Source organism: Crinia signifera, chromosome 11, assembly GCF_055691185.1.
Source record: "Crinia signifera chromosome 11, ASM5569118v1, whole genome shotgun sequence".
NCBI classification, from domain to species: Eukaryota; Metazoa; Chordata; class Amphibia; order Anura; family Myobatrachidae; genus Crinia; species Crinia signifera.
Window position 1 is genome coordinate 1124498 of NC_139227.1, and position 22172 is coordinate 1146669.

Sequence of the window (22172 nt, forward strand, 5' to 3'; positions counted from 1 at the left end):
CTGACACACTGACCACGGGGGAGTTCTGCGCATGCGTGGTTAGGGCTGACCCACTGACCACGGGGGAGTTCTGCGCATGCGTGGTTAGTGCTGATCCACTGACCACGGGGGAGTTCTGCACATGTGTGGTTAGGGCTTACCCACTGACCACGGTGGAGTTCTGCGCATGCGTGGTTAGTGCTGACCCACTGACCACGGGGGAGTTCTGCGCATGCGTGGTTAGGGCTGACCCACTGACCACGGGGGAGTTCTGCGCATGTGTGGTTAGTGCTGACCCACTGACCACGGGGGAGTTCTGCACATGCGTGGTTAGGGCTGACCCACTGACCACGGGGGAGTTCTGCACATGCGTGGTTAGTGCTGACCCACTGACCACGGGGGAGTTCTGCGCATGTGTGGTTAGGGCTGACCCACTGACCACGGGGGAGTTCTGCTCATGCGTGGTCAATGCTGACCCACTGACCACGGGGGAGTTCTGCGCATGCGTGGTTAGGGCTGACCCACTGACCACGGGGGAGTTCTGCACATGTGTGGTTAGTGCTGACCCACTGACCACGGGGGAGTTCTGCACATGTGTGGTTAGTGCTGACCCACTGACCACGGGGGAGTTCTGCGCATGCGTGGTTAGGGCTGACCCACTGACCAGGGGGGAGTTCTGCGCATGTGTGGTTAGGGCTGACCCACTGATCATTGGGGAGTTCTGCGCATGCGTGGTTAGTGCTGACCCACTGACCACGAAGGAGTTCTGCGCATGCGTGGTTAGTGCTGACCCACTGACCACGAAGGAGTTCTGCGCATGCGTGGTTAGTGCTGACCCACTGACCACGGGGGGAGTTCTGCGCATGCGTGGTTAGTGCTGACCCACTGACCACGGGGGGAGTTCTGCGCATGCGTGGTTAGTGCTGACCCACTGACCACGGGGGAGTTCTGCGCATGCGTGGTTAGTGCTGACCCACTGACCACCGGGGGGTTCTGCGCATGCGTGGTTAGTGCTGACCCACTGACCACGGGGGAGTTCTGCGCATGCGTGGTTAGGGCTGACCCACTGACCACGGGGGAGTTCTGCGCATGCGTGGTTAGTGCTGATCCACTGACCACGGGGGAGTTCTGCACATGTGTGGTTAGGGCTTACCCACTGACCACGGTGGAGTTCTGCGCATGCGTGGTTAGTGCTGACCCACTGACCACACTGTCCTGCAGGCGATGTGGTATGTAGCCCATAGGCTACATTGGGCTACCGCCATCTCAGAACGGGACCCGGTGAGATGCTGCCTGACATTTAATACATTTAATACTGTACCTAAATTAATATAAAAAATAATGAGTTAATACTATTGGCAACGCAGCCGTGAGCAGGGCAGGAGGAAGGGCAGTGGACATCGGAGATACCTGCTGCGGTCCTTTTGTCAAACATTTGGTTGGTACTTAAGATATGTGGCTAACCACCGAAAACGTTGTGTTTTCAGGGAATTAGCCGCAAATATAAAATGATAAATGGGTCTCCTAGAGTTTGGAGCCATATAGGAGATGCCCTTGTCTGTAATATGCACAGAAACTTTATCAGAGGTCATACTTGGAAAGTAATAAAATACCTTAGCAGATTACTACCAAATGAGGAACATTACATTTTACCTCGACATTTCAGTCCCTTCTTATAGATTCCAAGTATCTGAAAGAGACAGAGTCACAGTTAGTTACAATAATATCACAATGTCATATCGGGGGGAAGTTTACTAAAGGAAATTTGTAAAAAATAGGTGTACTTGTATCCAGAAATACACTTATTTTTGACATTTACTATACCGAAAATATGGTAATTCGTATTGGTATTGATAGCACATCTTTGGGATAGTAAATGTCAAAAATAAGTGTATTTCTGGATACAAATACACCTATTTTTTACAAATTTCCTTTAGTAAACTTCCCCCATCATCTCTATTCTGCTTACAACGTAAATTAAATACCAAAATAGTTAAACACTTCTAAAGATAAGTTTCCACTTTTTCAACAAATGAATCAGGACTTTCCTAAATTACAAATATTGGACGTACCATTAAAACTATGGGAATTATCCAGGACTGGCTGCGAAATCCAAGGTCAGGCGAATATCGATCAACTGCACATGCGTACGGCTGGCAGGATTGACAGGATCTTTTTAATTGGTGGCCGTACGCAAGTGGATTGACAGGATGCCGGCGTTTGTGTCACCTGGCTATTTATTGGGAGTGTCAGGAAAAATGCAGGCGTGCTGAGAGATTTCCAGGAAAGGGTAAAAGGGATTTATAGTTCTCCAGCACAACCCAAAGATTTATTTAAATTCTATTTTTTACAAACAAAAATCTGCCCACCAACCCCAGGCCAGGGGTGGCAGGGACAGCCCCTGGCTTCAAACCTGGATGGATGAAGCCTGGGGGGAACCCTTTATTGGGACCAGGGGGTGGTGTAGAAGCCAGGGGAACTTTGTGTAAAAAGTGTCTCCGGCTATAGCATTGACCTTCTGGCTGTTGGAGCCAGGTGCTGGTCCAAAATATGGGGGACCTCCGACAAATTTTGCACCCCAGTCCTGTATTTTTGGACCCAGAACCAGTCAAAAAAAACCCCCGTGCCAGTTTCCTGTTTTTTTCTCTGTATTTGGGAAACCAGGTCTGGCTCACAGAGCCAGTGGCTGGTTATGATCGGGGAAGGGGTCCCCACGCCATTTTTCGCTAAAATTTTACTAAACAATGCACACCCCCATCGCACCTTTACTAAAGATTGCACATTCCCGTTACTCAGAAATCACAAGTGAATTCTGCACCCGATTACATGCGATGTGGTGCAAAATAGTCTCTCCATAATTTTATTTTTTAAATCGCACCCTGTTGCATTTTATCCACAGTGTTGGACTGGGGCATGAAGGGTCCACTCAGGGAACGCACCCTTAGTGGCTCATATTTAAGGGTGTGGTCAGATTCAAGAGGAGGTATGATCATCCAACCCAGATGCTTACCTAACCATTAGAGAGTGCATGGTCCGGGCCCACTGGTAAATAGTAAATACTGCTAGTGGATACATGATAATGTACCAGATTGATAACAGTAATGCACTGCAGGGAATGCGCCGCAGTCCTGTGCAATATAATGTAAAATATGTATTATGTGTAATTCATTTGCACAGTCTGAAACCGGATTCCTAGAGAAGGAGGTGGGCCCCTAGGCAGTGGGGCCCACCGTGGGTTTCCCCTGTACCCCTGTGGGGCAGTCTGACTCTGTGCATACATCTCCAATGTTTTCCGATCTGTGCATGTGCAGGAACTGTACTGTGCATGTATAGATCTCTGCATGCAATGATGCAGCTGCAGCTGTTTATAGTCAGGAAGGGGCAGTGACAACCAGCAGAAAACATCAGCCATGTTGGCCCATTTTTCTTGGCATGCCTAGGTCAGTGGCTGCGTTCTTGGTGCAGTTTCATTGGCTCCAGCTGTGTAAAATAAAGCAGCCAGTATTTACCCTGCACAGAAACAAAATAACTCATCCAAATCTAATTCTCTCTGAACATGTTACATCTGCCCCACCTGCAGTGCACATGGTTTTCCCCATTTTGAGAACACATTTGTCCTGCGATCAGGTCTGAATTAGGCCCATGATGCAGAGTTATCTGATGCAGCAGAAGATCACAGAAGCCGTTAAGGTTCAGTCTAATTACATTACACAAAATGCAAATTGCAACATTAGCATATTACAGCACAAGCACTGAGTACAATGTCACAGCAGTTGTGATACTGCTGCCATCTCTGAATCAGGCCCTATGAATACACCGCCTGCCACATGAAGACTTGCCATAAACACTCGTGCTGACCCATTGGTCCCTTTCCTGTATCATCCTGTGATATGTCTAGTAAGTACATTTCAGATTACAGCACCCATGTAATATTTTATACATTGTTAATAGTAGACCTACAGTACTGGACTACAGAATGGCTATGAATCTATACTCTACTATAATTATAGTGTGTTTTATTATGTTTGAGTTTATGTATATTTATTACAATGTATACGCCTTGCACCAATTTATCAATAAGATTGTTTGAACATATTTTGTGGCATAGACACACACCAGGTTTCCACAGTGCTGACATGACACAGGACGTAGGAATGTCCGCTCTGAGAAATTGTGGATAAATCCCATTTTACAATCCAACACGGAGCTTGCTCTCAGAAAATATGACGTCATCTCCTGTTTACTGATTTTTCCATCCCTACACATAAGACACAAAACATACACATTAGTGAACAATCGGAGAGAAACCACTACAAAGAGGTCTCACATCTACAGTACAGAGCATTTTGGTACGTTCAATTAAAACACAAATATAACCATAAAGTTGTGTGACAAATGGGTTAATGCATATATTTAAAGCAATTTGCACAAATTATAGAAACACAGTGGCAAATACTTAACAAAATCCTACTTTTAAAAGGACAGAAGTTAAAAACCTGTATTTTACATTGTATTGAGTTATCACAAGCCTATTCACCACCATGTGGAGTGTTTTCGCGCTTTGGCAAATGCATATAGTTGTTGACATTGTTCATATTTTAAAAATACACTTTTTACACAGAGGCTCCAAGGATGTACTCAGCAAACACAGGAAAGATAACATAATGCTCGGCAGACACAAAGAGACAACAAAACAAGTCGCTAAAATAGAACATCTAGCTCGGCACTAAATATACAAGCACAGCCAAAACACCCTTTTTAGAGGAACACATTTGTTCAGGGCACAGGAAAACCTCCAATGCCATGCTTTAAATTGACCTGGAGTTAAGAAACAAAATCTGGATGTTTTTTCCTATATTTCATGGAAAAAAATAATAACATGAGAAACAAAAGAAACCATTTTAAACAAAAGTACATGTTGAATGTGTAACATTTTGATTGCTTTTCTCATTTATGGTTTACATTAATTTTCATCTTCCCAAGCATGTCTACGTATAATACACATTCATTTAGAGAATCTAATCCCAGGATTCCAGATCCCAGACGTTTTTGTGTGTCAATAATACCTGGGATTATAATCATTACATTCTAGGTATTACAGGATTCAAAACACAAGGGGCTGGGGCAGTGGCTTAGTTCTTACCCACTCAGTTCGGGTCCTTGCAGGCTCCCCTAATTGTGTGCAGAAGAGATGGAGACCCATGATGCAGTTATTCACAGTCATAGATTGAGAGTAGCCGAATCACAGATGTCCACTACTATCTGGTAAACAAGGAGTGGAAGATAATCATCTGCTAGACTGTCTCTGCTTTCCCAGGTGAAGGGGTGAATTGGGCCACCAGGAATATGGGACAGGTACCACTGGGTTAGTCACGCCCAGCGGCTATGCTCTGCTCCGGGAGGGTTTGAGCATAAGCATTTTAGCTTCGTTGTCCAGGACCCCTAACAATGACAGTCGTGTATTGTTCTAAATGGATTAATTGCATTGTTTATATAGCGCGGCAAATTCCTTTTCTCTTCACAATTGGAAACAACAGTAAAATAAAACTGGGTAATAGCAGTCATAGAGGTAGGGAGGCCTTGAGTGCAAACTTAAAATGTAAGGGGATTGGGTATTGATACACTAGGATAGGAATTCTCTATTGTCCACCCAAGTGCAAAGGTTCTAGATGGACTGTATGTTGGCCAGGGGTCAGGATGATGTGAAAGTGAGAAAAAAGATTATGTATGGAATATACAGTGGGGATGTAATTGGAAAGGAAAGTTTCTGAAGAGTATGAAGGTAGTTTCGGAATTTGGCAAGCTTGCCTAAAGAAGTGAGTTTTCAGGGAACGCTTGAAGGTTTGGAGACTAGAAGAGAGTTGTATTATGTTTGGGATTGCATTCCACAGAATAGGTGCATCCCAAAGAAAGTCCTGCAATCGATAATGGGGCATATCACAGCGGATGAGAGATGTCAATCTTGTGATGTCACGCTGGGAGATATTTTTAGAAAAGTGAAGAGATGAAGGTTGGTATAGTTTGGTTAATGCCCTCTTTCAGCTGTATTCAGAATGGATTGTAGTGGTGAGAGACACTTTTTAGTAAGTCCAGTAAGAAGACTATTGCAATAAACATAAAGTTTTTGCAGTGTAGCTTTTTTTAAAATACATATAATATGATTCTGATACAGATAAATTGTGGGGTACAAAGGACAGTTCATAGACACAGATGACACCTGGTCAGTGAGCTTGTGGGGTAGGACTGATTGTCGAGCTCTCAACAGGGATAGTCAGGTTGGTAAGTACTATTGGTCAGTCTAAATAGAATTCAGTTTTGGTAATATAATGGTAGAGGTGGTAAGTGGACATTAAAGGTGAAATGGCAGACAGACATGGAGTGACATGGACCAATACACATGCTGACAAATCTGGACAGGATAGGTAGATTTCCGTATCATTCATACAGATGATACTGGAATCCAAAAGAGCTGAGTTTGAAATATGGTATAGATTGAGAAAAACATAGGGCCTAGGACTAAGCCTTGTAATATTGCAATTGATAGAGGCGATGGATCCAGAGAGGTGGACACAGAAAGAGCGACTACAGTAGATACATAGACTGAGAACCGTGAAAGGGGTGTGTACTGAAGACAAAATATATATTTTAGTGTTTATATAAGGATAGAGTGGTCAACAGTGTCAAATGCAGCATAGATCTAGAAGAATTCACAGAGTTAACAAAGTGTGTGAGGTGAATGTAGACAAATCTCTCAAGAAGTTAGAAGGGGCTTGGGCGCAGGGAGATGGAATGGGATTTTCAGAGAGAGTTTGGGTCAGGATTTTTATCATTCAAAATGTAGTAATCACTCCACACTTAAACAGTGAAGGAAAGACTCTGGAATAAAGAGATATATTACGGATTTTAGTTAAGGTTGGGATGAGCACAGGAGACAGAGTTTTACTTATCTGTGAGGGTACAGGCTCAGGTGGAGAGGTAGTAGAGAATTAGAAGTTTGTTGATAAGTTATGTCAGGACAAATGGATTTTCTGTATCCAAAATGTACTGTAGTGGAACAATAGCAGAAGCCAAGTACTGTAAACTAGGCAGCCTAAGATAACTTCTGTGAAGGAGCAGGAATCTGTGTGTGATACAGTCTGCTATCACCAGGGTAAATGGCTAAGACCTAATATAGAGGAACAAAGTGTCTATACCCATTGGCAGACTTTACTAAGAACCCCTGCAAGAAAGTTGTGTCTTTGCTGTATCCATATGGCAGGCGTGGTAATAACAGCTTGAGCAAGAATGAAACCGGCAAGACTTGAGATGGGCAGGACTTGAATAACTGGACTTGCTGTAACCAGGTGACAGGACTGATGAAAAACGAGGAGCTGAACCAACTGGTACCAGGCAACTGAATCAGCTGGGACTGGGTAACTGTATCAGCTGGTTTTTGGTAAAAGGAATGGCTGGAGCAAGGTACCAGGATACCATACTTGCATCCAAAGTAGCTAGTCCAGGGGTGTGGAGATACAACCAAGTATACATCACTGCAGACCAAACACAAGAGTCACAAATGAGGCTTGCTCTGTGACATTGCTCAAGGCAATCATGAATTGCTTGAGCAGGATTTTTATCCCCCTTGCCTAGATCTGATTGCAGCATTGCAACAAGTGATTGCTGCAGTGTCCAAGATTGAAACAAATGAAAGCCTGAAACCAAGGAATTAATACAGCAGTCTTACTGGACAAGCAAGGGTCAGATGGACCGAGTGTCATGGTTGCGCCCAGCAGCGTAGATGGTGGGAACTCTACAACACTGAAACTGGAACGCACAGGGAACAATGACAGCAAAATCATCAGTACTCCTACTTTCGCTCAGTAGACACACACACAAAACCTGCTAAAAACGAGTCCATCACGCAGATAAGTAGTGCTGTGATGCATGATGATTCCTGACACTTCTTTATAAGTAGTATAAAGTAAAGAGAAGGGGGGTGAGTCCTGTCAGAAGGTTTAGGTTGGGAATTGAGGAGGTAATTGAGGAAGAGCATACCACTTCTTTTTGGATCTTTTGTTTGCTTTGGAATAAAGATCTTGCACATTATTATTGGAACTAGGTGATTCATCGTGCCCTACGGGCGCTCTTCACACCGTCGTAAGGGGCTACGCCCCCTTCATTTGTGAACATTTGTATTGTGAGAAATATGGTTAGAATTGTATGAAAGATGGCCTGCATTGCAACTTGAGTTATAGGTGAAATGTGTTAAATAGAGAGCATAGGATTTGGAAGGGGGTGTGTATTGTTTTGTTTAATAAAAAAGTGGTTGTTTAGGTGGGAGTGTGTGTGTGTGCAATAGTATAGTAGGGTGTTTTTGGGTCAGCGGCTCCCCATTGGCGGAGGTCACGACACAGGAAAACAGGAGGCTGGGTAGTGATAGGGGTGTGTGGGCATAAGGGGGACTAAAGAGGAGGGTGTGGGACACTGTGCAGCTTCTGCCAGTGTGTGAGGGTCCAGCGTGGCAGCACAGGAGTACAGGACGGTGACCCTGAGTCAGTGTCTCCTCCTACTGGGTGGGAGTTAGGGTGCATGAGAGCAGGAGGCTGGGCTATGAGGCATGATAGGGGTATGTGGGCAACATAGCGTCAGCGACTCCCCAGTGGTGGAAGTTACGGTTAGGCAGGGGGAGGTGATGTCAAGGGGGTGGGGTGAGTAGAACACTGGTCTTTTCCTTAGGGGGGGGGGGGCGGGAATCATAGAATTCCATGGCATGGTAGTCCCACCAGATTACAGGACAGTCCTTATGGGATGCAATTAGATAAGAATGCTACTGGAGGTTGTGTGGGGGTCCTGAATATGATAAGCTGTCTGAAAAGGGGAGTTTTCAGGGAACGCTTGAAAGTTTGGAGGCTAGAGGAGAGTCTTAATGTGCATGGAAGTGAATTCCATAAAGTGGGTGCTGCCCGACAAAAATCCTGCAAGAGTAAGTGGGAGCAAGTTGGTCTGAAAATTACAAAGAATATTACAAAGTATGCCGAAGTACAATGAGAGAGATACAGATTTATCACATTTATTAAAGCCTTGAAAGGGAAATGCCAGCACACCCTCTTTGTTGGCCATAAAAACTCCTAATTGTCATTAAAGTCTCATTTAAGTCACAGCCAAAAGAGGTGAGGTTATAGATCTTGGAAAACAAAACAAGGATGTTTTCTCTGTCATCCATGGGAAAAAAACAACAGATAATCGCAGATGCTTACTCTGAGTTGATGAGCTGGTCGAGAATCTAACGAAAAGCCAATAATTAACAACTCTTAACTTGGCAAAAGGATACTGGTAGATACCCTTAACTGTTGCTGCCAAAGCAAAAACAGCCTTCTCTACCGCAGAGGGAATGTTCCAATAAGAATAACCCTTTGGTTTTCATGAATCATGTGCTGCAGCACCGGACTTTCAGAAACCATTATTTTGCGTACTGATGTTTTTGGGACAGTTCTGTCCCAAGAGGTGAATTGTGAGGAAAAAAACTATTTTGTATTTAAGCCGGAAATTATTACCCAGCGCAAGTACTTAACTGTAGAGCAGTGGCAGAACATGTGGGTGGTCAGATCCACCCCATCCCAAGTTCACAATATGCAACACAGCAATGGGTGACAGGGAGAGGCAGAGGGTGACAGGAAGAGGCAGGGGCAGGCAGAGTGTGACTGGGAAAAACAGTGGGTGACATGAAAAGGGGTAAAAATGGTAATTCTGCATCTGCTGTAGAGCAAGAGTGCGTGGCATTTAAATGGGTAGTAGAGTTCCTAAGGGTCTATCTGCACAGATCATGTGCCCTTACATTGGATGCGAATGCTTGTGTGTCCTACTGGTTTTGGACCTTCAACAAAGCAAACCTGAGATGCAACATCGCCCCTCACCTCAATGCTGATGCGCTCTCATGAAAATTTATGAACCTCCGATCCTTCAGTCAGTCCTATTTTGGAACTTTTGGAGGGGGAGAAGAGTAATGAGGGAGTCTGGAAGGAGGTGGATAAGTGGTGTCTTCCAGGATGCATCACATGAATAAAGGTAGGTGAAGTAGTGCATTCGTATGAGAGACTTATCTTCACCAGGATGGTTGAAGCTAAGAGGGCAGAAGTGTGATTGGGACAGCATAAACATTCCTAACAGGGATTTAGAACATCAGGATGTTGTTGTTATAAGCAGATCCACCTCCTACACCCTCCCACCATCCTCCCACAGGAGTATAGCTAGAACCTTCTCCTACCCTGGACACACACACATGAGAACTCTTGCTAGGCAGAAACAGACAGGAGTATGTCTGTGGTTTTATACAATTAAATCCTGGGAATCCTGGAATTTAGTTTTTTTTTTTTTCAATCCTAAATCCTGAGTTCATAAAAATGATGCAAAAATGACTTCCCTTATTCAATAAGTAACAGATGGCATAGAAAAAAGTAGTCTGTAAAAATGATGTAACTAATTATTAACAGATAGGCCCTGATTGAACCAATCACCACAAAACTGAGAGACAACAAATCAAGCCCCTGTGCCACCATGCTGCCACCATACTGTCCCAATGCTGCCACCATGCTGTCCCAATGCTGCCACCATGCTGTCCCAATGCTGCCACCATACTGTCCCAATGCTGCCACCATGCTGTCCCAATGCTGCCACCATGCTGTCCCAATGCTGCCACCATGCTGTCCCAATACTGCCACCATGCTGTCCCAATACTGCCACCATGCTGTCCCCATGCTGTCCCAATGCTGCCACCATGCTGTCCCAATGCTGCCACCATACTGTCCCAATGCTGCCACCATGCTGTCCCAATGCTGCCACCATACTGTCCCAATGCTGCCACCATACTGTCCCAATGCTGCCACCATGCTGTCCCAATGCTGCCACCATGCTGTCCCAATGCTGCCACCATGCTGTCCCAATGCTGCCACCATACTGTCCCAATACTGCCACCATGCTGTCCCAATGCTGCCACCATGCTGTCCCAATGCTGCCACCATGCTGTCCCAATGCTGCCACCATACTGTCCCAATGCTGCCACCATGCTGTCCCAATGCTGCCACCATGCTGTCCCAATGCTGCCACCATGCTGTCCCAATGCTGCCACCATGCTGTCCCAATGCATATATCTTTAGTGCAAAAAATAACTCTTGAAATCTTTTTATTTTATCATTTATAAAAACTAAAATATATTCAATGTAATTATGCATATATATATATATTAAGTTTGGCACATTAAAAGCATGTACTTTACCCCATATTCTTCCATATCATTATATAGCTGCTTCTAATGGAGGAACATGAGTTTACACTTACTGATTTTGATCTATCTCATCAAAGGCACAGAGATAGGGAAAGTTGCTACGAACAGTGTGGAACTCTTCATGGGAGATGTGACCATCACCGTCTTCATCAAACAATCTAAACACTGACTGTGGATAGAGGAAACATTATAGGCTTGTGGAAAAAACAAAAATCATATGAGAAGCACAAAATATGCCTTAAATGATTGATCAAATGATTGACCTAAACTATACGGCCTCTCAACATAGGTTCACATCCGGGATCTTGATCCCAGGGCAGTTGCTTTCACATTAATCCCAGGCCCCCCATTATTCAGATGGGTGACCCAGGTTTAACCCTTCTTATAACCCAGGTCGAATTGCTGAGTTGGTCAAACCCATGTTATACGCTTTGGTTTTTTCACGCCGCATCTCAACGGTGGTTCGACATGTCACTATCCCGGGCAATACCCGGGTGGGATGTGAAAGGGGTAATAAGTAAGGTGGCAAGTGCACATTATGGTGGTTTTATTTAAAGAAATCCTTTTGGTAAGTACTCGATCTTCTAGACTAAGCTTCGGTATAAACCTATCCTCAACCTTTTATCATGTGTCCTGTAAAATGTTGGATTATTACAGAGTCTCTTCCGTCACACCTTCAATTTCATTTTTATCAGACACAGAGCCCCCCATTTCCTGCCCCACTGGTTTACCCTTAGTCAACTTAACTGCCCCTTTCCGATACCTACTCTTAAGGGGCCTACACACAGAGTGATGTCAGGCCGTTTTCTGGGTGATGTTACGTAACTTAACAATATGACTCAGAAAATGCCCCTATATCGCTCTGTGTGTGGGGGCATAGCAATAGCGTTGTGCGGCTCCGTATGTCGCTATTGACTATAACAGATCGCTCATCACACAGCGCTGGCACATCGATGTATGCTGAGTGATGTTATACCGCTCAGAATTGTCACCGTGCGTATGCGCATGTGGGCACGGCAAATTGGTTATTCGCCATCCCGTTCACATCTAGCAGTGCGGGGGGTGGCGCTGGGCGCTGGGGGCGGCAGCAGACATCACCGCATGTCCGCTGCCCGCCTTCTTCCTGTACAGGGGGCACACAAACCTACTGTAAGTCACCAGAGAGTGTCTTAGATTTGTGTGCACCTTAACAATCATTTAATGGTCGGTGACTGTAGAATGATTTCCTCCCCGCATGGATGCTGCGAATGAATGTTTATGCTAAATTAGAACTCGGCATGTGAGTGGAGGGCAGAGGTCATGCGGCCGGCGTTTAATCCACAAGCAAAGCTGCACATTTTTCGGCTTTGCGTGTGGACCTGTATAAGGTCCTTAGTCGGATGTCCCTGCTCCTTTTAGCACCCACTATATCACATTGTCGTCAGTGCCCCCAGATGGTTTCATAGAAACAGATTTTATGGGACATGAAACTAAAAATTCTCGTTTTTTTCTCTATTCCAGATTCACAATATGAAAGTGAATTTAAAACAGGTAAATTAATGTAAAAAAAACAAAGGAACATTTATTTGTGTAGTTAAATGGTATAGTGTACATGCCCGAAGGATTATCTATTGAAGAGTCAAACACTGTATGACTTATAAATATAATAACAACAACAATAATTTGTCCATTGATTTAACCTTCAAGATTTGTATTGTTCTAATACTGGGAATTACCATTATTGTACGCTCTTAGGCCTGGTACACACCAGAACGATTAGGGCACGATTAGGGCAAATTTCGACGGTTGTAAGGATGGTTGTGCCTGAATTGGTGCACAATCGTTTGTATTTTACTCACGATCCTGGTCGTTTGCGATTGGATGCGCGCTCCCGGCACGTCGTATGTCGCATTGGAGATTTTGCCTCCTGCAGCAGAATCAGCCTATCCGACCTCTGATTGTGTGCTGATTTTATGCACATCGTTAGCACATTGTGTGCGCTAACGTCGTCGCGACCATCCATCCGATCCGGGTTGTTTACGCCAGAGATCCTGGACACTCCCACCGCAGCCATATTGGAGCCTCGTGGATGCAGCAGAGATCACACGACGTCTGCTCCAGCGTGCACCGGACTGCAGGTATGTTTCTGTCAGCCCACTGCAGTCCACCCCACCCCCCCGTGTACCCGCTGCCCACCAATGTGTATTGCTATCAGGCCACTGCAGTCCACCCCACCCCCCTGTGTACCCGCTGCCCACCAATGTGTATTGCTATCAGGCCACTGCAGTCCACCCCACCCCCCTGTGTACCCGCTGCCCACCAATGTGTATTGCTATCAGGCCACTGCAGTCCACCCCACCCCCCCCGTGTACCCGCTGCCCACCAATGTGTATTGCTATCAGGCCACTGCAGTCCACCTCACCCCCCCCATGTACCCGCTGCCCACCAATGTGTATTGCTATCAGGCCACTGCAGTCCACCCCACCCCCCGTGTACCCGCTGCCCACCAATGTGTATTGCTATCAGGCCACTGCAGTCCACCCCACCCCCCCGTGTACCCGCTGCCCACCAATGTGTATTGCTATCAGGCCACTGCAGTCCACCTCACCCCTCCCGTGTACCCGCTGCCCACCAATGTGTATTGCTATCAGGCCACTGCAGTCCACCCCACCCCCCCGTGTACCCGCTGCCCACCAATGTGTATTGCTATCAGGCCACTGCAGTCCACCCCACCCCCCGTGTACCCGCTGCCCACCAATGTGTATTGCTATCAGGCCACTGCAGTCCACCCCACCCCCCCGTGTACCCGCTGCCCACCAATGTGTATTGCTATCAGGCCACTGCAGTCCACCTCACCCCTCCCGTGTACCCGCTGCCCACCAATGTGTATTGCTATCAGGCCACTGCAGTCCACCCCACCCCCCTGTGTACCCGCTGCCCACCAATGTGTATTGCTATCAGGCCACTGCAGTCCACCTCACCCCCCGTGTACCCGCTGCCCACCAATGTGTATTGCTATCAGGCCACTGCAGTCCACCTCACCCCTCCCGTGTACCCGCTGCCCACCAATGTGTATTGCTATCAGGCCACTGCAGTCCACCCCACCCCCCCGTGTACCCGCTGCCCACCAATGTGTATTGCTATCAGGCCACTGCAGTCCACCCCACCCCCCTGTGTACCCGCTGCCCACCAATGTGTATTGCTATCAGGCCACTGCAGTCCACCCCACCCCCCGTGTACCCGCTGCCCACCAATGTGTATTGCTATCAGGCCACTGCAGTCCACCCCACCCCCCTGTGTACCCGCTGCCCACCAATGTGTATTGCTATCAGGCCACTGCAGTCCACCCCACCCCCCGTGTACCCGCTGCCCACCAATGTGTATTGCTATCAGGCCACTGCAGTCCACCCCACCCCCCCGTGTACCCGCTGCCCACCAATGGCAAAGGCCCCAGGTGCATTATGCCACCACAGCTTACTATGCTCCCCTGCGGCCTACCCACTACACAGTATGCCACCACAGGCCACCCCACCCCCCTGCGGCCTACCCACTACCCAAAGCATAATGTTACCATCCAGCTGCCCTTTTGCAGGTGATGTTCTCCCACCCCAGGATTTAAAAAAGTTTTGTAAACAAAATATTATAATAATATTTATTAAAATTTGTTTAATAATTTTAAAACCAAACATGTATTCTTAATAATAATATACAGTGTATTGAAACATATTTACATATACTGTTTATATGAAGACAACTTGTTTTGTCAAAAAGTATGTACATAGGTTTTTTCTAAATCTATTCATTTTTTACAGAAATGGCCCAGGCGATTGCCAAGGAACACGAATTTATAGAGGCGTTCCTTGAGAAATATAGGGAGCTGGACTGCCTTTGGAAAACTAAATCAAAGGAGTACAGCAATAAAATTAAAAGAGCTCAAGCGCTTCAGGAGCTGGCCCAATTCAGCAAGAGCTACAATCCCGAGGCTGATGCGGACTGGGTCCGTAAAAAAATTCAGAACTTGATGACCGTGTTCCTTAAAGAACACAAGAAAATGCAATCGTCCAAAAGGTCCGGTGCAGGAACTGCAGATGTATACGAGACGTCGTTATGGTACTACAACCTGCTGACCTTCATGTTGAGCCAGGAGGTGCCAAGGTCGGGACTGTACCTAATGGTGGAGAGTGAGGCAGACGATGTGTTTGTGGGCCTGGATGAAAGTTCCCAGCCGTTGTCGGTAAGTACTGGTCCAATGTGTATACACCCCTTCCTCCTTTGTTTGTTTTAGGCTCCTATAGAGCATTCCTTTGCAGTCCCATCATTTTTTAAATGTGGTCTTCCTGCCAGGGGACAGCACCAACGCCATTAAAGTACTCCTTATATTGGTCCCTGACCTGTTTGGCTCTTGCTGACCCCCGGTACTGCTGGGCCGGCGTCTCCAGGGACACGATTGGTGCAACCTCCTTAGGCTCGTCTGGGTCCTCCTGTGGTGCTGGTCCTGCCGGCCGATGGGCCCTTTCTTTGCGCCGAAGTAGATTGTGCAGGACACAGCACGCCATGACGGCCCAGTCGATTTTATCCAGCCGCAGGTTGATGGCTGTGTGGAAAATGCGGAATCTACTAGCCATAATTCCAAATGCACTTTCCACAAGCCGCCGTGCCCTGGAGAGCCTGTAATTGAAGACCCGTTTGTCGTGGTCAAGACCACGTTTGGCATAGGGCTTCATGATGTGTTCATGAAGCCCAAATGCCTCGTCCGCCACGAAAACAAAGTTCAGCCCATGCTTCGTTTCTTTGACTGTGGGCAAGTGCAGGGTGTTGGAGGCGAGCCTCTGGTAGAACTTTGTGTCCTTCAAAGTTCCACCATCTGAAGCCCGCCCATTCCTGCCGACATCCACAAAGATGAATATATAGTTTGCATTAACCGCAGCCATCAGCACAATACTGAAGTATACCTTGTAGTTGAAGTAGTAGGAACCACTGTGGGGTGGCTGATTGATGCGGACGTGTTTCCCATCAATGGCTCCTCCACAATTAGGGAAGTTCCACGCCTCGTCGAATCCAGCAGCGATGTTTTGCCACTCCTGCACGGTGTTGGGGAACTGGAACAAAAAAGAAAAGGAGATGTTAACTAATTGTTGTTATTTTCTTTTCAACAGACAACAAGCACAGAGAAAGAGGTTGGCCACACCTCAACCCCTACCCCAACCCCATCGCCAACCCCTGAGCCACCTGCAATTGACTCATCTGGAACAATCTGTGGAGTGCCAGAAACCCCCACCCCGCCACAACTATTCTCAAAAAAGAAAAAACGCAGGACCAAGACAGTCCCTGACCCAGACCCGGATGATGATATACTTATACGAGCAGAGCAGGTGCTGCGTAGGCCCCCTGACCAGTATGACACCTTCGGCAAATACGTGGCTGAGGGCTTGCGGAAGTTGAATCCGGAACAACAGATGGCGTTCGAACGTCTCACTAGCGAACTCCTGTTTAGGGGCCGTCTTGGCCTTCTGACAATTCAAACCAAATTAGTTGGACTTCTCCCATGGCAGGAGACGCCATCTACTAGTAGTGCCGTACCCTCACCAGCACTTGCCTCATTGCCTGAAACCACCCCACCGAGTGCGCAATCCTGTACCCAACCGGCTACACCTCCTCGCTACAGTCACCTGTATACATCATTGTTGAGTGACAGCACGGACCAAGACGAAACACCGGTTTTACAAGATTTATAAGCACATTCCATACAATTATTTAAAAGTTGGCATGGAGTAGTATGGCACACGGTGCTTGTGGCGGAGATAATGGCTATGGTGACCTGTTGCATACCGCAGAACAATGGGGCCGGGACCATTGCATCTGCGGTATGCAACAGGTAATCCTGATGGCCCTTTCATTATCTGCCCTACAAGCACCGTCTGTCATACTGCTCCATACCACAAGGCAATGAGGCATTGGTTTGGTTTTATGTTAATACTTGTTAGGGCACTTTGCCTAGGTTTTATATATTATGTGTGTTTTTGCTATAGGTCCATGCATGGAGCAGTATGGCACATGGTGCATGTTGCGCAGACAAAGAAAGGACCTTCATGATACTGTGGCGCACAGTGCAGAGCAATGGGGCCGGGACCAATACTTCTGTACTATGTGCCATGCATGCATGAGGGTGCTTTCATTGTCTGCGCTACATGTGCCGTCTGCCATACTGCCCCTTAACGCACGGCAATTAGGCATTTCTGTGGTTTTATGTTAATTCTTTTACTTGTTAGGGCACTTTGCCTAGGTTTTATATATTATGTGTGTTTTTGCTATAGGTCCATGCATGGATCAGTATGGCACATGGTGCATGTTGCGCAGACAAAGAAAGGACCTTCATGATACTGTGGCGCACAGTGCAAAGCAATGGGGCCGGGACCAATGCTTCTGTACTAGGTGCCATGCAGGCATGAGGGTGCTTTCATTGTCTGCGCTACATGTGCCGTCTGCCATACTGCCCCTTACCGCATTGCAAACTTCATTAACATTTTATAGCAATATTTTAAAAAAACACAAAGCACTTTTTTAATGTATGTGTACTCAATGTGCAGTATGGCACATGGTACATGTGGTGCAGACAAAGGACAGGGCCACGTGGCGCATAGTGCATATCAATGGGGCCGGGACTATTGCATCTGCACTATGCGCCACGTGAGGTGGAGGGGACATGCATTATCTGCGCTACAAGCACCATGTGGCATACTGATCTCTACCTCATGGCAGACCAAAGCCATTACAATTGTTTTTTTGGGGGGGTATTTGCATTACTGTTTTTGCACTTTTTATATTTATACTTGAAAAAATACATTTATAAGTATTTGTGAATCTGACGGTTAAATTATTTAAATAAAAAAAATAATGTTTTCACTACAATTGTGTGCTGCATTTTTCCTTACCTTGCAATACTGATGCTGCAGGACCTTCACAATCGCTTTACAGGTCTCCGGTATAATCAGGCTCAAAGCTTGCGGGGAGATGATGGCTCCAAACTTGAGGTCCGCCAGCGATCCTCCTGTTGCCAGAAACCTGAGGGTCACCACCAGCCGGTCCTCAGCAGGGATAGCCATGCGGTACTTGGTATCCTGCTTCTGGATGAGGGGGGTGACAAGACGCAGCAGCTCCTGGAAGGTGTCATCGTCCATGCGAAGAAAATTCCTATAATCCTGGGGATTATTCTCGCGAATCTCCATCAACAGGGGCATATGAGACCGCGCCTGTCGGCCTAGGAGCCACTGCTTGGTCCAGCAGGACCGAGCCTTCCTACGCTGGGCCCTCATCCTCCTCACCCTGAGGACAGCGTAGGAAAGCAGGAATTCTTGCTGGAAAGAATCCATAATGCAAAAAGCAGAATGGGAAAAATAAAAGCACACTTTGTAATGCCAGGCAAAAACAAAGCAGACCAAAATAACAATGTGCAGCGTTCAGCAGGTATACACCAAGCCTCACTAGTCACAAAGCAGAAATGAGGTCCTTTAAAATGGCTACTGGTCTTTGTCCCCCCTCTGCTAGCCCAGCCCCTTAATTACATGTCATAAACGACCATGGCCAGTGCACACACGATGTACTCACGATCCGCACATCCGATGGTCGTACGACCGTCGGGAGCGACGTCGTATCGTATCAACATCGTAAGTACATCGTTTGCAAAAGAAACACGATCGTTAGCACATCGTGAGTAAGCCGCGGGAGAGCGCTCCAGGGAAGTGCACGTAAAATCGTTAGACGATCGTTAGACGATCCTGATCTTTCCGGTGTGTATGGGGCCTTCATTCGTCTGTCTTTACCAAAGGAAAAAAGAAAGGAATTTAGTTGACTTAAGTTAGTAAATCAACATTTTGCACAATGGGTGAACTTGAGTCATTATCTGAGATTCAAAAAGATCCTCCCATTGTACACAGCTCATTAACCACTGCACAGCCTCCACCACAGCAGAGGGAAGTATCGGAGCACCCCATGCAATTTTGTAATATTCAAGTAAAATGGATGCTTTCTCCATACCAAAATGAAGGACTTACCTCCACCATTTTCTCTATGTGTTGACATAACAAAGCTTGGTCTGGTTTTGCTTTGAGGGAAGCCCATTCCTCCATGGGAAGTGTTGGAGATGGAGGTGATTTGACAACTACTTGCTGAAGAAGACATGAAAAAGGAATTTGAGATACATTATTATATAAATCAAGCATTCTCTTTCAATGGTGACATTGCTTCCGATGCAAAGATAAAAAAGAATGTTTGTTTGTAGAATGTGCTTTGGAAACAAACTTATGCAAATACAGAGTCATATGCGTTTCAGTCAAATCTCCACTTGTGTCTGAAGGGGTGTAACAGGGCTGTGAGGGGCCTTTTCATGCAGGCGAAGAAGATCAGTGAGGGTATAAAGATGGCATTTTGTGCTGCACACCAGTGAGAATGCTGGTTTCAGATGTATCTATTGCACCAAGTATGAGGGCTGGTGGAGGTGTGCATTTACAATGACGACCAACATTAAACCAAGCATTCAAATAGGAGACAGTTTACTTGGATAGATGATAGCTGTAAAACTGTGCCTACGGACAGATATGCACCTTTGGTTCTGTACATACAATGCAGGAACAATTATGGATGACTTGCATTCACATCTGAATCATTCCATTATATATATTTTCTTTGCCCTGTCCTCTACATTAGCTGCAGGATATCTCAGATGGTCATATCTGGAGCTGGCACTTTGGTTTGTAACACACAGCAAGCAACCAACCAGTGGAGGTACTAGGAGGCAACTCCAAATTCTACCTCTCACCATTACTTCCAACCCCTCTTTTCTACAGAATGAATAGTTAATAAAGGAAGGACTTGTCTGGGTGGGAGGTCTTATCTTAAAAAGAAAGCATGGACAATGGTAGTGTTTGCTGTTTGCAAATTGAGGGGCAGATGTATTAAGCCTGGTAAAGAGATAAAGTGGAGAGAAATTGGAAGGTGATAACGCATCAGCCAATCAACTCCTAACTGTCATTTTTCAAACATAGCTGATTGGCTGGTGCATTATCACCTTTCACTGCATCTTACAGTGTACTTCCTTATACATATATCACCCCTTAAGCCTTAGATACAAAGGGGCAGATGTATTATTGCGGCGCTTATCGCGCCACTATAATACTTCCTGATTTGCTGCATTAACGAGGCGAAACAGGAAGGGAGCAGGAGAGAGCAAACTCCCCCCTTCGTCGATGTCCCCCTCCTGGAGACAGCTCACCAGCTCAGACTGACATGTGGTCTCTGCCTTCCCGGCCAGCTCACTGTACATGCACAAGATCTCATGCGCAGCCTGGAGCCAGCAGCAGGGCTAGCATTGTCCATGCAGTGGGAATAGGACAACACAAACCTTGGGATGGCGAAGCGGCTTAATGCCTAGGTGACAGTAAATACATTGCCCCGCGCTGCTATTTGCTGGGGGGGGGGGGGGGGGTTTGAAGGGGACAACCGTGCTGAGCGATAATTGGCAGGCTGTCCCTAGCATATGTTAGGTGTACCAGTAATACATTTCAAAAAGCGTTATCCCCCAGTTAACTAGCGATAAGTGCAGCATATGCACTTAACACTAGGTCACGCATCTGTCCCAAAGTCTGGAACATGTATAGTTAGTCACACTGTACACATGGACAGGCGTCTGGAACATGTATAGTTAGTCACACTGTACACATGGACAGGCGTCTGGAACATGTATAGTTAGTCACACTGTACACATGGACAGGCGTCTGGAACATGTATAGTTAGTCACACTGTACACACGGACAGGCGTCTGGAACATGTATAGTTAGTCACACTGTACACATGGACAGGCGTCTGGAACATGTATAGTTAGTCACACTGTACACATGGACAGGCGTCTGGAACATGTATAGTTAGTCACACTGTACACATGGACAGGCGTCTGGAACATGTATAGTTAGTCACACTGTACACATGGACAGGCGTCTGGAACATGTATAGTTAGTCACACTGTACACATGGACAGGCATCTGGAACATGTATAGTTAGTCACACTGTACACATGGACAGGCGTCTGGAACATGTATAGTTAGTCACACTGTACACACGGACAGGCGTCTGGAACATGTATAGTTAGTCACACTGTACACATGGACAGGCGTCTGGAACATGTATAGTTAGTCACACTGTACACATGGACAGGCGTCTGGAACATGTATAGTTAGTCACACTGTACACATGGACAGGCGTCTGGAACATGTATAGTTAGTCACACTGTACACATGGACAGGCGTCTGGAACATGTATAGTTAGTCACACTGTACACATGGACACACAGGCTGTGTTTTACAAAGAAACAGTATTCACTATACAATTATTATTTCATTTTTTATTCCTATGTGGTCCAGTTCCTGTGTTCTGTCCTAACAATTCTACCCACCCACCCCCAGCAAACAGAAACAGTCTTCAGTTCTACAGTAGTCTTACCGATGAACGTGCCCTTGGTTCTCTTTGCAGAGACAGCTGGTAAATTTCTTCCTCTGATCGATATTGGTCCAGAGAAACCTAATATACAGAATTGACATGGGCAAGATGATCAAAAGAAAATATTTCATTTAACTATAAAAAGGAGATAAATGATAAAATCTACTATTAGTTTAGTGCATTCACTCACATCATTTCTTTTTGAAAGATCATTGAAAATGTGATCAATCCTAGGTTCCAGTATTTGCCAATGAACAGTGCCAAGGAAAGTATCAAACAGCAGGCTCCAGTTACCAAGTGCCAACATTAAATAACGATATATTCGAAATATTTTTTTTTTCATATTCAGTTTTGAGATGTAACAGCAATCTGTCTTATCTTACAGATTTATAATAATCATTCTGCCATGATTGCCTTTCTAATTAAAATAATTAAGAAGTGCAAACCCCATGTTCTATCATAGGAT

The 22172-nt window shown here is 46.0% G+C and overlaps 2 protein-coding genes across 6 annotated transcripts in view; one reads left to right on the plus strand and one right to left on the minus strand.

Moving 5' to 3' along the window:
- RASGRP2 (RAS guanyl releasing protein 2) overlaps positions 1-22172 on the minus strand; it is a 151193-nt gene that overhangs the window by 40713 nt on the left and 88308 nt on the right. For all 5 annotated transcript variants that reach the window (XM_083164806.1, XM_083164805.1, XM_083164807.1 and 2 more), the window contains exons 10-14: positions 21710-21787; positions 19270-19383; positions 11293-11408; positions 4096-4237; positions 1633-1669 (exon numbers count right to left, since the gene is read on the minus strand). In XM_083164806.1, coding sequence (XP_083020932.1) covers positions 1633-1669; positions 4096-4237; positions 11293-11408; positions 19270-19383; positions 21710-21787 — 487 coding nt within the window. The remainder of the gene's footprint in view (positions 1-1632; positions 1670-4095; positions 4238-11292; positions 11409-19269; positions 19384-21709; positions 21788-22172) is intronic.
- Positions 15033-16956, plus strand: LOC146045398 (uncharacterized). The gene is made up of 2 exons (XM_083164179.1): positions 15033-15452; positions 16375-16956. The coding sequence occupies exons 1-2, from the start codon at positions 15033-15035 to the stop codon at positions 16951-16953; spliced, it is 999 nt and encodes a 332-aa protein (XP_083020305.1). The 3' UTR covers positions 16954-16956.

Excerpts from the sequence above, each read along its gene's own strand:
- LOC146045398 (XM_083164179.1), top strand. The coding sequence starts at position 15,033 with ATGGCCCAGGCGATTGCCAAGGAACACGAATTTATAGAGGCGTTCCTT. Across the intron at positions 15,453-16,374 it reads AAAGTTCCCAGCCGTTGTCG|ACAACAAGCACAGAGAAAGA; the intron begins GTAAGTACTGGT and ends TCTTTTCAACAG.